Source organism: Nesoenas mayeri (genome assembly GCF_963082525.1).
Source record: "Nesoenas mayeri genome assembly, chromosome: 4".
NCBI lineage: Eukaryota > Metazoa > Chordata > Aves > Columbiformes > Columbidae > Nesoenas > Nesoenas mayeri.
In genome coordinates this window covers 30336520-30353416 of record NC_137540.1, presented here as the reverse complement: position 1 = coordinate 30353416, position 16897 = coordinate 30336520, and the positions used below count along the sequence as shown (strand labels likewise).

The window sequence follows — 16897 nt, the reverse complement described above, 5'->3', positions numbered from 1 at the left end:
ACGCAGCGTGAGCAGGCGCCACTCCGCCGCTTTCCTGCCGCTCGGTGCTGAGCTCCGCCGCCCTCCTCGCCCCGCTCTCGGCCGCCGCCGTCCGCGGCCTTTCTCACCGCCATCATGTACGACGCAGACGAAGGTGAGCACGCCGCGGCTATGGGCCTTGCCCGCCGGGGCGTTTTCCCGTCTCAGCCCGTTGAGGGAGGGCGGGGAGCCGTTGGACGTGCGCAGGGCCCGCGGAGGGCGCGGTTGGGGGTGGGGATGGGGATGGGGATGGGGGGCTCCGGGCGCGGTGCTGGGGTGCCAGAGGGTCCCTCATCCCGCCGCGTGGTGGCCCCGCCTCAGCAGGCGAGGGGGGACAGCGGGGTGACTGGAGCCCGGCTCACTCCTTGTGTCTCCCCGGCAGATATGCAGTATGATGAAGACGATGATGAAATCACCCCCGACTTGTGGCAAGAAGCCTGCTGGATCGTTATTAGGTGACTTATTAAAACTCACTGTTCTTAATGCATTAGCCTGTGTGCTCCTGGCCTTATAGGTGACATGCGGATTGTTATCTGTATGCCAAGGAAGCTGCAGGCTTGGTTATGCTAAATTGGGTGTTATAGCATGTTCAGAGCATAAGGGCTTTAAGCAGAAACAGCAGGATTGTCGTTAAGATAGAAGAAGCCCTACTGACCCCCAGTGGGATGCACTGTTTTAAATGAAGAAGAGAGTTTGGTGCCGCATCAAGCACATGATTGGGCCTATTACTGTCACAGCTGATGGTGGCATTAGGAAATTAAAACTTAGCTATTTCACTATGTTAATGTTTTTATAGCAAGACATGAACATCCAGCACCTGCAGCTTCTTACCAAGGTATAAGTGTCATGTTTCCCTTCTAATGTAAGGTAGACTGTGCAAACAGTCGTGGCTTAGCCAAGAGGCGGCAGCAAGTCCGTCACTTTGTAGTGTCTGTGTCTTCAAGTAGTGAGAAAATCATTAAACATTTTTGAGCATCTGTGTTTGAAACTCATGCCTTGGGAAAAATGAATGTATTTGCTTCTGTACTGTATTTTGTGACTTTTGGAATAAATCATAGAATCATTTTGGTTGGAAAAGACCCTTAAGATCATCAAGTCCAACCATAACCTAACTCTAGCACTAAACCATATCCCTAATACATCTTAAGCTTGTTGATGTATGAAGTATATGAATTAACTAAGTTCTCGTGTTCATTAATGCACTCTTTTTTTCAGCTCCTATTTTGATGAAAAGGGCCTAGTCAGGCAACAGTTGGATTCTTTTGATGAGTTTATTCAGATGTCTGTGCAGAGAATTGTTGAAGATGCTCCACCAATTGATTTACAAGCTGAAGCCCAGCATGCCACAGGAGAAGTGGAAGAGCCGGTAAGTGTAGATCCCTGGCAGAGGTGGTTTGTTTCTATAATGCAAAATGATTTTCGGTGGGTTTTATTCAACCCTCATCTGAAGAGGTGGAAATACATCTGAGTTATGACACTGCTCATGCAGTCAGTAGAACAGAAGTGTGGACTCTATGGATTCTATGAGGTACCATGGCCGAGTTTCCAGGTAGTCAGGTGTACTGCTGAGAAACACATGTGAGAGCTTTGTTATCATAGAATGGTTTGGGTTGGAAGGGACCTTCACAGCTCATCTAGTCCAACCCCCTGCAATGAGCAGGGACATCTTCACCCAGATCAGGTTGTTCAGAGTCCTGTCCAGCCTCGCCTGGAATGTCTCCAGGGACAGGGCATCTACCACCTCTCCAGGCAACCTGGGCCAGTGTTTCACCACTCTCATTGTAAAAAATGTCTTACTCATGTCTTAACCTGAATCTCCTATCTTTTAGTTAATATCATTACCCTTTGTCCTATCGCAACAGGCCCTGCTAAAAAGTCTGTTCCCACCTTTCTTATAAGCCCCCTTTAAGTACTGAAAGGCCACAATAAGGTCTCCCCAGAACCTTCTCTTCTCCAGACTGAACAACCCCAACTCTCTCAGCCTGTCCTCGTAGGAGAGGTGTTCCAGCCCCCTGATCATCTTGGTGGCCTTAGCCAGAAAAGTTTATGGCTCAAAAGTTCTTTGTTAACTTTCTTTGGCCAAAGTTAGGTCTAAGTTTTCAAAGGGTGCCATTGCTCATCATCTTCCATTGACACCATGTTCTAAATGAGAGCAAATTATCTAAGGTCCATGCTGCGTGAAAGTTCTTCAGTGTTTTCTTTTAATCTAGTCATCTGAAAAGGGATTGTCACCTCAAGGTGAGGACATGTGGCAGCATTGGGTATTAAGCTCTAGGATTGCTCTTGAACAACCAAAGTGGGTGTTGCTTCCGTTACAGGTAAATGTTTTCTTGTTTTCCAGCCCCGGTATCTGTTGAAGTTTGAACAAATCTACCTCTCCAAACCTACACATTGGGAAAGAGATGGAGCACCATCACCTATGATGCCCAATGAAGCCAGACTGAGAAACCTTACGTAAGAACAAACTCTGTAGTGGATAAACACAAGGAAGGACTGGCCCTGTGTTATTAAGTGATAGTCTTTTTCAATTTAGCAGTGGCTTGAAAAGATAATAATTACTGCTCTATGCAAATTTTGATTTTTACTTGTCAAATCCACATGATGCTTTGGTAATAGTGCTTTAATATTACCAATGAGTGCTTGAACAACTGGTTCATTATTCTTCTGTACAACCTGGAGTAGTAACTGACAGGTAACACAATGCTGTTTTTATTCTGTAGGTATTCAGCCCCCTTGTATGTGGATATAACTAAAACAGTTATTAAAGAAGGGGAGGATCAGTTGCAGACACAGCATCAGAAAACTTTTATAGGAAAAATTCCTATTATGTTACGTTCAACATACTGTTTGTTGAATGGCTTAACTGACCGTGATCTTTGTGAACTGAATGAATGCCCACTTGATCCTGGTGGCTACTTTATCATCAATGGATCAGAAAAGGTAAGGGGTTATACCTTGCACAGCCATCTTTACAAACACTGGAAGTTCTGTTACTTGTATCCACGTGCTTTGCCATGAACATAAACACTTTTATTCCCATGTATCACAGTTACTGTGCGTGCTCATGATCTTGTAGAAAGATAGGCTTTCAGTTTTCTGTTAGGACTTCATAGAGTCACCGTTTCTTCTTCTCTGAGGCACATTTCCCTTCTTTACTTTCATAAACTGTTTTGCATTAAATGCCACTAAGTACTCTAGATAATTTCCTTTACATTTTCACCATGGCAGAGCAGCATACACTGTAAAATGAGATACTTCACTCAGAGCCTCCTCCAGTTAATTCACAGCTGTGTAGATGCATTCTATTATAAGAATAGGTTCTTCCTTCCATTTTTGTGGATTCAGCTTTTGCAAATCATATACTCTCCATCTCACCAGTGAATCTGGTAGTTATTTGTAACTGACACCTCGGCAAATGCAGCAAAAGAAATAAATTGTATTTTTCTTCTTGGGGGCAAAAAAAATAATCTGGCTTTCACCTTGGGAGCTGGCATTTAAATTTAAATGTCTGTAGTGCATTGGCCTTCAAAACAGATAGTGAAATTATTTCTTTATCAGTGCTGTGCCTAAGCTAACAGAAGTGTCTTGGCACAGCTAGCAAATGCAGTAAGTTCATTGTACAGAACAGTGATTTTGGAGTCTTTTGTTTTGGTTATTCTGTCTGAACTGGGTGTATGCTTTGCTTAATGTGGTATTTTTAAAATGTAGAGTATCATCCAACTGAGTTTGGCAAATTGACCTCACACTGCACAGTGCTCTTAAAGATAAGGCACCTGAAAGAATAGTAGAAACACACTGTGCTTCTTACTTTCAGCATGCCCTTTTGTCAGTTATTTACTAGTGTTCTTGTTTCTAACACAGGTTCTGATTGCTCAAGAGAAAATGGCTACAAACACAGTGTATGTGTTTGCAAAGAAAGATTCAAAATATGCCTACACAGGAGAGTGTAGATCTTGTCTGGAAAATTCCTCTCGACCAACAAGTACTATATGGGTTAGCATGCTGGCCAGAGGTGGGCAGGTACGTCTAAGCAGTAATAACCCCTGGCACGGGGCTTACGTTAAAGCTTGTCTCAGGAGTTTTGTTACTATCCCATCTCTTTGTGTTATTTACTTTTGAGATTTTGAGAATAAATTTATTCTGATGCTAAGTTGTAAAGAAGCTAAAATTAAATGAAGATATATTCTGTTTGTCATAGATTATGCATATCTCTGTGACAAATAATATGAGGATTGAAGACTCAGTTTCTGGCAGGTTTATAGCAAGGCTGAAAAATAATTCTAGAATTACTTTAAATGCATTTTTAGAAAATACAAACAAGCTGCATCCTGTTTGTGGGCGAAGGGCAAGAATAGGAGCAGGGACCCTGTCTTTGCTGATGGCCGAGCTAGTGTTTAGATGTGTTTTGCTCACTCACTCTTGATGGCTGGGGTGCTCTTGAGGGGTTGTTCCTCTGCATCCCACAATGTCTGTTTCTTTCTTGGGGGGGAGGAGCAACTACTTGAATAATTTCGAGAGAGTGGATTAGAAAAGCTGGACTTAAGCTGGATTTAAGATGACAGAAGGAATGCTTAGGGTGGATAGGATTGCTCTTTGCATATACACAGGGGGAGAGAAAGGATGCATACAAGTGAGTGAATAGTTGTACAGGGTCCTTCAAAAAGATGGACCCAATTTCAGTTGCATCCCAATTTTCAATGAGTCCGTCTTTTTGAAACACGCTGTATTTCAATTCCTTCGTCTAAGCAAAAACTTTCCAAATTTTTGGAGACTTCTAAAATTAGAAATAAAATGGTCACTGCTGGAGTAAGGTTTCAGAATAGCTCCTTAGTTGGTCTGCTGAGAAGTCATGGTTTCCTGTAGTGCTTGAATAAATATACTTATGCTGTATCATCCAAGTCCCAGAGACGTATTTTTATTTAAAGGCAAGATCATTTGAGACTAATGTATGTTTTTCCCCATCTTTTCAGGGTGCAAAGAAGAGTGCTATTGGTCAGCGCATTGTAGCAACTTTGCCATACATCAAACAAGAAGTTCCCATCATAATTGTCTTTCGTGCCCTAGGCTTTGTGTCTGACAGGGACATTTTAGAGCACATCATATATGATTTCGAAGATCCAGAAATGATGGAAATGGTAATACATAGTAAATAAGTTATTTCCTGGCTTGACATTTGGTGATGTGTAGATGTGGCTAATAATCATCGAAAGTATCTTTCTTTTCCTAATTGTAATTTATTACTTTATTATTTTTGTGGGTCATCTATGAGAAATTTCAAAAGTTCTCTGCCTAAACCTATTCTAATGAATATCTTAAGTGAAAAAATGCAATAGAAATTTTTAAGAGTCCATATGTATTTGGAAAGGTAGGGTCCTATCCTGCTGCCATTGACTTTAATTGTAAAATACCAATTTATACCTGAAGCAGCAACAGGCCTAGAATGTACTTGAATGAGAACTGTTTTCTGAAGTCTAAACTATTTTTGTGTGCTTCTTGTGTGCTCCATTACCATTTTCTGCTGCTCTAGTAAAGCTCGAAAGAACTGGATCAGTAGTTAGAAGTTCTTGAAAAGAACCATGATCAAACTACTATGTAGTTTCAAAGCCCAACTGGCACTGGGATGCTACAGGATTGTGTTCTGCTTTGTGCATTAGGTCAAGCCTTCTCTGGATGAAGCATTTGTCATTCAGGAGCAGAATGTTGCTCTAAACTTCATTGGATCAAGAGGTGCAAAGCCAGGTGTCACCAAAGAGAAGAGAATCAAGTATGCTAAAGAAGTCTTACAGAAAGAAATGCTGCCCCATGTTGGTGTCAGTGACTTCTGTGAAACGAAAAAGGCCTATTTTCTAGGGTATGTCTGTATTTTCTGTCACACATCTGCAAATGGACCCTAAATACAGATTTTATTGGTGTAGATGAATATGATTGGAAGAATGGACTGAATGGAAGTTTGTTTTTAACCTTAGTCTTCTGGATACTCAGTGATAAACTTCAGGGCACTGGTATGTTCCTGTAGCTAAGAAAACGCGAACGTTGAAAAAATAGAAAAAAAATTGAAACAACACAAGCCTCCAACACATTCTGGATCTTAAATTAGATGTGGTAATAGTGATAATTGACCCTTTGACATCTTGTTGCAAGGACAGCATATACAGGTTGATGACTAATGTGTGGATAACTACTGATAAGCTGTTTGTAATGCAAACCCACTCTTTAAAACTATTGGCATATGTTCTTGATCACTGCTTATTGGTATGCAGATGAACTGCAGCATCAGGAGACTTACACCTGCTGCCACATGCTTTAACATAGCCCATGTGACAGTACAGGATGGACATGTAGCAGAAGATGTGTTGCCATCATGATGTAAATATTAACTTCTCTCTGTAGTTATCTGGACTTTCAGTGAGTCATTCACCTCTGAGGATGTACGTGCTGAAGAGGCGTGTTTTAGGGCAACAGTGTTCTAAAGATTTAGAATGGACAGCCTTTTAGGAAACAGTTCACTGACTAATTTATGAAAGCATGTAATCGTTGTTGTGAATGTTTACTGTCAGTTTAAAACGTAAACTATCTTATTTGCTTAGGTATATGGTTCATAGATTGTTGCTGGCAGCACTGGGAAGAAGAGAGCTTGATGACAGAGATCATTATGGCAACAAAAGACTGGATCTTGCTGGGCCGCTGTTAGCTTTCCTTTTCAGAGGGTAACTATAATATATACATTTTCTTTGGAGATAATTAATGTGAGGGGCATTGCCAACTTAGTGCTTCTAAATCTGTTCTGTTTGATTTGATTATGTCTGATAGCCAGTCTTGGGCAACACAGCCTGTATCTGATGATGACTTTTTAATGGAGTAGGTAAGTTTCCTCTAATAGTAGGTGGTCAGCATCAGCTTGTTTTGAAGCATATTTTGTGTGTGTTCAAAAACAGGTTAATTTGTTTTGTTTTTCTCCCATCTTCCTCTAGTTACAAATTACTTGCTTCTGTTCAGGAGGCCTGTGACTTTTTAGTAAATAGTACCAGGTAGGCTGAATTGCTACAGTACTGTTTAATTGTGTTTATTGACATCTTCTTCTACAGAATGTTTAAAAATTTGCTGAAGGAAGTGAGAATATATGCACAAAAGTTTATTGACAGAGGGAAAGATTTCAACTTGGAACTGGCAATTAAAACAAGAATTATTTCAGATGGTTTAAAGTATTCACTGGCAACTGGAAACTGGGGTGACCAGAAAAAAGCTCATCAGGCCAGAGCAGGAGTCTCTCAGGTACAATAGCTGAATAACGCATGGTAACATTTGTCAGGTTTACATAATAAAACTATACCATAGAAGAGTTTAATGTTGCTTGGCATCCATGCATATTCTATGTTAAGTATAACTGGTTTTAAAAGTAAACTTCCATAGCTGAAACAAATGAAGATCTGAATACTTCTGTCTGGTGTAGAGTTTGGTTTTTTTGTTGTTGTTTTTAACTAAATGGTGTAACTCTTGTAAAGAGTTCTTTTTGTGTTAGAACATATGCTTGTGTGTCTGGTCAGGTCTTAATCCCAGGGACTAAGGATGGGATGATGGATTTCTTTCCTTTAATTACTTCCAGTGCTTTACAGGTGGTTAAAGAAACTTGAGTGACACCTTGTAATATGACAGTTATGTATTCCACAACTAATGATAAGGAGCACTGACTACATTAGCCCAGAGCAGTGCTTAGTGTCATTGTACAGGCAAACCCTCCTGGTGAAAATGCAGCTTAAAAAAGTACTTTTACAAGTATCACTTGGACATTCTAGTCATGTGATTGGAGTAAGCTGTACTACAAAAATGAGCCCTTTGCATGCATAACTGTGTTTGTGTTAGGCCTTGCCACGATATGAGTGTGCTCTGAAAACTTCTGGCGTTACAACACTGGTTAGGAGCTTGAGATTTTAAGGATAAACTTAGATTACTGGAGCTAAACTAAAAAGTATAGCTATTTTAGTTCTTCTCAATTTCTAGAGGGCATTGATCTTTTGTTCTAATGTATCATGATGCCTGTCAACAACACACTTAAGAGGCTTTGACTAACTGAATGCCTTACCACGTGCAGGTGTTAAACCGCCTGACTTTTGCATCTACGCTTTCCCATCTGAGGCGCCTGAATTCTCCAATTGGTAGAGATGGTAAACTAGCAAAGCCCAGACAGCTGCACAATACGCTGTGGGGAATGGTTTGCCCTGCTGAGACCCCAGAGGTAATGAACGTACTATTTATGTCAGTACTTACTCATGCCTAAGTGCTTGTATCTGCTAGCTGTTTTATAGCCATGGCACTTTGATGATCAGTTACACTTTTTTTAAATGCTGCCATGAACATTTAGCTTTATAGCCAACTTTGTAGTTGAGTGGTTGAAATTGATAATGTACCAGCATGTTTTATGTGCAGTTCCTTGAGGACTTGAAGTTCTCAGATCTTCTTGGGGGAATCTCTTGATTTGGAAATGCAAATTAACTTCATGTTTCTACTAGGGTCATGCCGTAGGACTTGTGAAGAATTTAGCCCTGATGGCTTATATTTCTGTGGGGTCTCAACCATCCCCAATTTTGGAATTCTTGGAAGAGTGGAGTATGGAAAACCTGGAAGAAATATCTCCAGCAGCAATAGCTGAGTATGCACAAATTAAACTGTTTAAGCAGACTTAAGCTTTTTATCCCAAACAACACTTCAAGGTTTTGGTTTTATTTGTTTGTTTGCAAAGTTGTTGGTTTTTTTTTTTCCCCTTCTTTCTAGTGCCACCAAGATTTTTGTTAATGGCTGCTGGGTAGGAATACACAAAGATCCAGAGCAGCTCATGAATACCCTAAGGAAGCTCCGTCGTCAGATGGACATCATTGTGTCAGAGGTATAAATTTTGCAGCTAGAGTTTGGATGCCTTATAGATGGGCAAGGGTAATGACTTGATACTACTTTGCAAGCTAGCAATAGCAAAAGCACTATTTGCAAGTCTCTTTCTGAACATACTTCACATTGCTTGTGGGTTTTTAAATTTTTTTTTCTTATTTTTGTTGTTGTTTTGGGAGTTTTTTGGATATGTGTGTTTTGTTTTGTTTGGTTGGTTGGTTTTTGGTTTTTTGTGTTTGTTTTTTAAGATGATCCAGTTGAAAAAGCAATTCCAAATAGTCTCTTGAAATGCTTCTGTTCATATGAGTGTTAATATTTGTTCTGTGCTGCTGATAGCACTTGTAAGGTCTTTGCTGTAGGGAACTCTGTTATCCTATTTTGTGTTCCATAGTTCTGATTCCAGGCTGAGACTTTGTACTCCCGGGGCTGTTTCTTTCTTGTATAGGTCTCAATGATTAGAGATATTCGTGAGCGAGAAATCCGCATCTATACCGATGCAGGCAGAATTTGTCGACCCCTTTTAATTGTGGAAAAACAGAAATTGCTGTTGAAGAAAAGGCATATTGACCAACTGAAGGAACGAGAGTATAACAACTACAGGTGAGATACGTTCCTGGAATTCAACTGAATGTCTATTTTTTCATCTTGGAAGCTGCAAGTTCCCTCAGATTGGAGAGAGAAATGTTTAAAGCTTTGCACAGCACAAGGATGCTTTCTCTGCCTGGTAGCTTAATTCATTTTTTTTATCACACTGAGGCAGTGGTAGTAATAATAAGCCAGGGAAGTCCTTATCCTTGTTACTGCTGAAAAGACCCATTTTCTCTATTAGCTGAGTATTTCAGACATTGGTTATTCAGTTGGCAGGATCTTGTGGCCAGTGGTGTAGTAGAGTACATTGATACACTGGAAGAAGAGACTGTGATGCTGGCAATGACTCCAGATGACTTGCAAGAGAAAGGTGTGGCCTATTGTTCAACATACACACACTGTGAGATTCACCCGTCTATGATCCTGGGAGTATGTGCATCTATTATCCCTTTCCCTGATCACAACCAGGTCAGTGCATCACTTCTGACATCCTGCTTTTGATGTTGATAGGAAACCCACATATGTATGTGTGAAGATCTTTATGTACATATATACTGGTCTTTCCTTGTCTGTCCAGTCTCCCAGGAACACATACCAGTCTGCTATGGGTAAACAGGCTATGGGAGTTTACATTACAAACTTCCACGTTCGTATGGATACACTGGCACATGTATTGTATTATCCTCAGAAGCCCCTTGTAACAACACGCTCCATGGAGTACTTGCGATTTAGAGAATTACCAGCAGGTATGTAGTCAGTTTACATTCATTAACCAAAAATGCTACTGTTTTGTTTAAACTTTGTCACAGATGTGTGTATAATACTTGAATATTTAGCAAATGTATGTAACTTAAAAACAATTATAGATTAAATGTTAACTTGTAGCTCGACACCTAGATTGCAAAAAATACATTGCTAGTATTGCAGCTGAAACTACTTAATCCATATCGTCTGCTAAAATCTAACTGGAAAAAATGCATTTTCTGTATTAGTATTTGCTAGGTTCTTCACAAGGGGTCACTCTTGACTCTTTTTTCTATCCAGAGTTGCATTTGCTGATACCACCTGGTTTTTGCATGTGGGACACAGAGATTTTTATCTCAGAAAGGGTAGAACAGCTGCTTGTAGAGATTACAGTTTATTTTGAGCTATGAGTAATGCCTGTCTGGTATGTGTGCATCCTTTCAAAGTATTTGCTCTATATATTCTAGGTATCAATTCGATTGTAGCCATTGCATCATATACAGGCTATAACCAGGAAGACTCTGTCATCATGAACCGTTCTGCTGTTGACAGAGGCTTTTTCAGGTGAGACTTTGTAAATTTTTTAACTATTTGGAAGGGAAAAAAAAACCCAGAGTTATTCAGAGGCTCAAGTAAAGGTCATGTTATGCTGGAAGACACCATTCTCCAAATCTTTTCAACCTGAGAAGCTTTTGATTTATTTATTTTTTTTTAAACGAGGGTGGAGGGAGCAGCACAATGAAAATGGTGAAAGTGTATCTTAGCAAAACACAGTGAGTAATGGATCATCCTTTGCATAACTTGACTTCTCACTCTGTCTCCCCAACTCTTCCATTTTGGTCTTATTTATTATGTGTACTGTTCCTTGTACGGTGGTTAAATGAAAAAAAAAAAAAAAAATGTGGACTCTTTGCTGTTACATTTTCATATAACTCTTGTCAGTTATATGAACTCCTTAATGCCAATATTGCAGCTTTGTAGTATTGTCTTTAGTAGAGTGACAGTTGCTACCAGTGAGGATTGGCATGTTCTCCTCAGCAGGAACTGCTGTTGGGACAATTGGCATCTGATGTGACTTTGCATGTTATACTTTCTAGATGGCTGTACCAGTGGTCAATGGATTTCTAGTTTTGTTCATTTTATTTTGTCCAAGTTGAGCCCAAGAAGTGTAGGCTTAGTGTCTTGGATCTACTGCCTTCCAATGTAGAATGAGACTATTAGATTTTATGGCTCTCGTGAAGCTTTTGTAAAACTTCTGTGCATGGGAGTAATTAAATATGGATAATATTTATCTGAAAGGCTGTCGCTTTGGCGTGCTGGAAAATGAGGCAGTGAACAAAAACCCCTAAGGCCCCAGAAAGAAGCCTATATAAATTGAAAGTTTACCACTGTAACTCAGCTGTATTGAGTGTGGCACTGCAAAGTGGCAGTAGAAGCCTAAAACTGCTTGCAAAATGGCAGGTATAAAGAGAAAAGTAATATGAGAATGTAATGATGAAGGTATGAATAAACTTTAGGAATAATTACTACTTCTGAGACGTCAAGCAGATCTGAAGGTCTCTGCTGTTCCTAAAAAAATCAGCATGTTATATTTGGCAATAACTGAACACCTAACCATCAAAATGCCACCTGAAACTCTTTTGTGTTTGTTTGGTGGGGTGGTTTTTGTTTTTGTTTTCCCCTCCTCAGTGATGGATGGATTGACAAGACTTTAGAGGAAAGGTGGTGGAGCATGTGAACGTTATTTCTTTGGTTGACATTAGTAACAGTAGCCATAATATGTGAAAAAAGGGTGATTATAGTGAAATGGGGATGTACAGATGAGGAAAAATACTGGTTTCACTGGAGAAGGCTTTATAACTTTGTTTCAGATCTGTATTCTATCGCTCATACAAAGAGCAAGAGTCTAAAAAAGGGTACGACCAAGAGGAAGTTTTTGAAAAGCCAACACGTGAAACTTGCCAAGGTAAGATAGAGGAGTGTAATGAAGACTGAGTTTTTAAATTAAGTTTTTGTGGGCAAGGTTGGTAATGTTGTTGAACTGATTCAGTCTTTATTTTGGGATATATAAAATAGAAGAAATGTCTCTATGAATTGCAAAATACATCTGCTGAGATATTTGCCTAAAATTATCTTTAGACATTTCAGCTGTAGTCTGAAGTTGCAAGCAGACTTGTTGAATTTTTACAGAGCATCGAAATCAATATGTTGACAATTTTTCTCTTTCCACCCCACCCCTGCAAGGCATGAGACACGCAATCTATGACAAACTTGATGATGATGGTTTGATAGCACCTGGGGTACGTGTGTCTGGGGATGATGTCATCATTGGTAAAACAGTAACACTGCCAGAAAATGAAGATGAACTGGAAAGCACTAACAGACGTTTCACGAAGAGAGACTGTAGCACTTTTCTGCGAACTAGTGAGACTGGCATTGTAGATCAGGTCATGGTAACCCTTAACCAGGAAGGATACAAGTTCTGCAAGATTAGGGTGAGCACTGATGTGTGTGCTTTCTACTTTTAATAATTTTTCTTCTGTGTTTAAGTTACCAATTGAATGTTTTCCTTTGGCTTACAGGTACGCTCTGTAAGAATACCTCAAATTGGAGATAAATTTGCCAGCAGACACGGTCAGAAAGGAACCTGTGGTATCCAGTACAGGCAAGAGGTAAAGTTTTGGGGTTTTTTTCATCTTAATATTCTGTCTCTGATCTTCTAAGCAAAGGAACTGCCTTAAGTGAGTTGTCTGTGGAATATCTAATAGGGTGCGATATATTGACTTAAAATTAACTAAAATATGTTAAGAAAGGGACACAGCTGCTTCTTACGTGGTACTTCAGTGCCTTTGCAATGTTTTAAAATATTTGAATCCATGCACCTGCTTTTCTTAAAGTTGATATTCTGGGCAATACTGACTCTGTTTGCCTGCTCTAGGATATGCCCTTCACCTGTGAAGGCATCACACCTGATATAATTATCAACCCTCATGCCATCCCTTCCCGCATGACCATTGGTCACTTGATTGAGTGTCTTCAGGGAAAGGTAAGAAGAATCTTCTATGCTGCATGTCTGAGCAATATGAATTAAAATGATGTGGTGGTGGCGGTAGATTTTTTTGTTGGTGTTTTTTTATGCGTATTTGTTTGTTGGGGTTTGTTTTGTTTATGTTTGTTTGGGGTTTTTGTGTGGCTGTGTGTTTTTTTTGTTTTTGTTTTTTCCCTCCTTAAAGTTACTACTTTAGCAGTAACTAAAAAAAAAAAAAAACACTGAAAAACAAAGACTGTTCTCCAGTTACTTGACAGGAAAAGCAGGTTTCTTGAGGAAGACCTACAGTTCTGTAAATTTTGTTAGCAAGTCAGACTAGAGTGTTCTCTCTTATGTGTTGTTTTTACTCCAAACATTTCCTTGACTTAGAAAAAGGAGTAGCAAAATTGTTGATACTGTGTATTTTTAAAAATTGAGTTATAAATTGTGTAATTGATAAACAGACTGAGATAAGGTACTATCACGGGCCATAGAGTCAAAAGTTCTGACATTAATAGTTAAAACTGTTTGAAACAGCTTAATGTTGTCTGACCAGTCCTTCAGAAATCTGACAAGCTTTTGCAAATGTCTGTAGGTGTCTGCAAACAAGGGAGAAATTGGTGACGCTACGCCTTTTAATGATGCTGTCAATGTGCAGAAGATTTCCAATCTTTTATCAGATTATGGCTATCATCTAAGAGGAAATGAGGTATAATCAAAATATCAAGTCACTGTATTTTTTTAATGTGCATTTGATGGTTAGTAAGACTTATAATTCAGTGACTGCATTGACTACTTCAGGTCCTTTACAACGGTTTCACTGGTCGAAAAATCACATCACAGATCTTCATTGGTCCTACATATTATCAGCGTTTGAAACATATGGTAGATGACAAAATCCATTCTCGAGCAAGAGGGCCAATCCAGATACTTAACAGACAGCCCATGGAAGGTAGATCTCGGTAAGAATGTTTCTTAGTTTCTATACAGTGTTTTCTTTTTTGTTGAAGATTTTAGCCCTAAAAATTAGCTGCCTCAACTTTGCAGCCAGAACTTAATTAGCTTTCCCCAATTAGCCACCCATTTGCATGTGTTTGGCTTAAGATGATGTACTGGGTACTGATGTCTGGGTTTTAGTAGCAGGAGGTGGTACTGGGGTGGCCTCTCTGAGAAAGGACCAGGGGTTGCCCTGTGCTGGACACAGCCACTTACAGCTGCATCCAACAGAACTACCACCAGTCAAAGCTGAGCCCATCAGAGATGCTTGGTGGCACCTCTGGTAACATTTTTTTAAAAACGCTGTGCAGCAGCTATGAGAGATGAGTGAGAAAACGTGAGAGGAACAGCCCTGCAGACACCCAGGGTGGAGGAGAGGGAGGAGGTGCTCCAGGTGCTGGAGCACAGATTCCCCTGCAGCCCGTGGAGGACTATGCCAGAGTAGATACATGTGCTTCAACCCATGGAGACCCCATGCTGGAGCAGTCTCCTGGCAGGAGTTGTGGCCTGTGGGGGACCTGTACTACAGCAATCTGTTGCTGAAGGACTGCACCCCATGGGAAGGACCCACACTGGAGCAGTTCTTGAAGGACTATCCCAGGGGAAGTGCCCCACACTGGAGCAGGGAAGAAGTGTGAGGAGGCAGGAGTGGCAGAGAGGAGCAGTTCTGGAGTGACCAAAGGGAGTGTGGAAGAAGGAGCTGGGAATGAAGGAGTGAAATTGAGCCTGGGAAGAAGGTGGAGAAGAAAGTGGGTTTAGTTTTGTCTTTGTTTCTTACTATCCTACTCCATTTTTAATAGTCAAACAATTAACTTTCCCCACATTGAGTCTGTTTTGCCTGTGATGGTAATTGGTAAGCCATATCCCTGTTTTTATCTTGACCCACAAGCTTTTCCTTATTTTCTCCCCGTCCTGTCAATATGGGGGAGTGAGAGAACGGTGTGGTGGGCATCTGGCACCCAGCCAAGCTTAAACCTACCACACATAAGTAGAGAATGATTTGTTTGCCTCATTTTGCTATATAACTGTGTTGTGGCTGTTAGCATTCTTCCTAACAGTTTTCTTCTGAGTTGTTAGAGGAAAATTAATGCACATTTTTACTCTTGCCTTGTGATACTGCTGTTGTGTTTCTCATAGGTTACTTGTTCCACCACCAAGAACTGATGTATTTTGCCAATTAACTCAAAAGCTGGTGGTTTTTTTTGTTTTTTCTTTTATAGTGATGGTGGCCTTCGTTTTGGAGAAATGGAACGAGATTGCCAGATTGCTCATGGAGCAGCCCAGTTCTTGAGAGAGCGATTGTTTGAAGCTTCAGACCCATACCAAGTCCACGTCTGTAACCTCTGTGGAATCATGGCGATTGCAAACACAAGGACTCACACCTATGAATGCCGGGGATGCCGTAATAAAACTCAGGTACTTGTGGTTTTCATCAGCCACTGTTTGTTTTTGTGGGTAAGAGGAAATGCCACTCTGGTGAACAGGAGGATAGGGAAGTAAATATTTAAAGAAGCACCAGAACAAGTGCTATTTTAGTTTCATAACTATTTTAAGTGTTTATAGCATCCTAATTAATTTGGATGTTTCCCTATTAATTTTACAGTGTTGGTTTCTCACTTGGCTGGAAATACTGTTCAAGTATTTTGCAGTGCAGAGTTTTTAGAGACTTGAAAAGTAAACACTTGAGAGCTTATTTTTAGAAGTAAAACTCAGAATCACAGGAATTTAGAGCCATCGCCCTTCTGACTGTCCCCATGAAGATACTTATGCTTGTAGAGCTGGGTCCCCATGGGAAGTCTTTTGTGTTGTACTCATCTTTTTAGTTAAAAAAAAGCTCTGTAGTGTGTGCTTGGTTACAGAACTGTGTCAAGGGAGAGTGGCAGCAGAGAGAAAAATAGTTGCCTTAAACAGGCTTGTTCTTGTGCTACAGTCTGCCTGCTGCAACTCTAACAATGGTATTGGGGTTACTGAAGAGATATGTGCTGGAAATCTTAAATGCATTTACTGCACATCAGACACACTTTGTTACACACGTGTTCCCTTGTTAAATAAATGTCTCTTGTTTAAGATCAGATCCCTTGCCTGCAGGTTTTATTATTAAAAATATATGTTCCAGGTAGCTGCTGTGTAGCCTCTACAGACAGACTCAGCTTCCCTTTGCTTTGTTACTGTCTGGGAGCAATTCTTGTTAAATGCTTTCATGCGTAACTTCAGATTCACTTTTGAGCCAAAAACTTGACAAGTTATTTGTGTAGAGGGTAGCGGAAGCTGTTGCTCTAGGAGTGCTTATCACAAGTCTTTTAAAATCTCTTTCCAGATATCTTTGGTTCGGATGCCCTATGCCTGCAAACTCCTCTTCCAAGAACTGATGTCCATGAGTATTGCACCTCGTATGATGAGTGTTTAGCCCTTAAAAGGTTTTTTCTTTTTTTTTTTTTTTTTCCCATGATGAGACAGGAGTGCTCAAGTTTTGTTTGATTTTGTGTAGGCTGCATTTGAAATACAGTTTTACTTGTCTGCTATATGCTGTTCAAAAGTACATTTATTTCCTGTAAATAGAAATAAAATTTGTAATCAAACTTGTGAATCTCTTTATTTGTGCATCTGTGAAGTGTGCAAGCAAAATTGTTAATCAAAGAATAA

General features: G+C 40.1%; 1 protein-coding gene across 6 annotated transcripts; it reads left to right on the top strand.

Annotated features, from left to right (window-relative positions):
* The first annotated feature begins 5 nt into the window (after positions 1 to 5).
* Positions 6 to 16888, top strand: POLR2B (RNA polymerase II subunit B). Of its 6 annotated transcripts, none has more exons than XR_013922095.1 (25): positions 6 to 133; positions 401 to 473; positions 1234 to 1384; positions 2360 to 2472; positions 2739 to 2958; positions 3880 to 4038; positions 4989 to 5153; positions 5673 to 5869; positions 6606 to 6725; positions 7104 to 7290; positions 8108 to 8251; positions 8526 to 8665; positions 8788 to 8899; positions 9344 to 9498; positions 9756 to 9954; positions 10064 to 10232; positions 10698 to 10794; positions 12102 to 12196; positions 12475 to 12725; positions 12813 to 12902; positions 13169 to 13276; positions 13854 to 13967; positions 14060 to 14220; positions 14800 to 15003; positions 15475 to 15613. XR_013922095.1 is itself a non-coding variant. In XM_080343733.1 (25 exons), exons 1-25 carry the CDS (start codon positions 115 to 117, stop codon positions 16659 to 16661), a joined length of 3525 nt encoding a protein of 1174 aa, XP_080199859.1. In that variant the 5' UTR covers positions 6 to 114; the 3' UTR covers positions 16662 to 16888. The 6 variants fall into 6 exon arrangements, 5 of the variants coding, with proteins under 5 accessions (XP_080199859.1, XP_080199860.1, XP_080199861.1 ...); XM_080343733.1 differs by lacking the exon at positions 14800 to 15003 and adding an exon at positions 16572 to 16888 and having other exon boundaries at positions 15475 to 15670; XM_080343734.1 differs by lacking the exon at positions 15475 to 15613 and having other exon boundaries at positions 14752 to 14864.
* Positions 16889 to 16897: the final 9 nt, after the last annotated feature.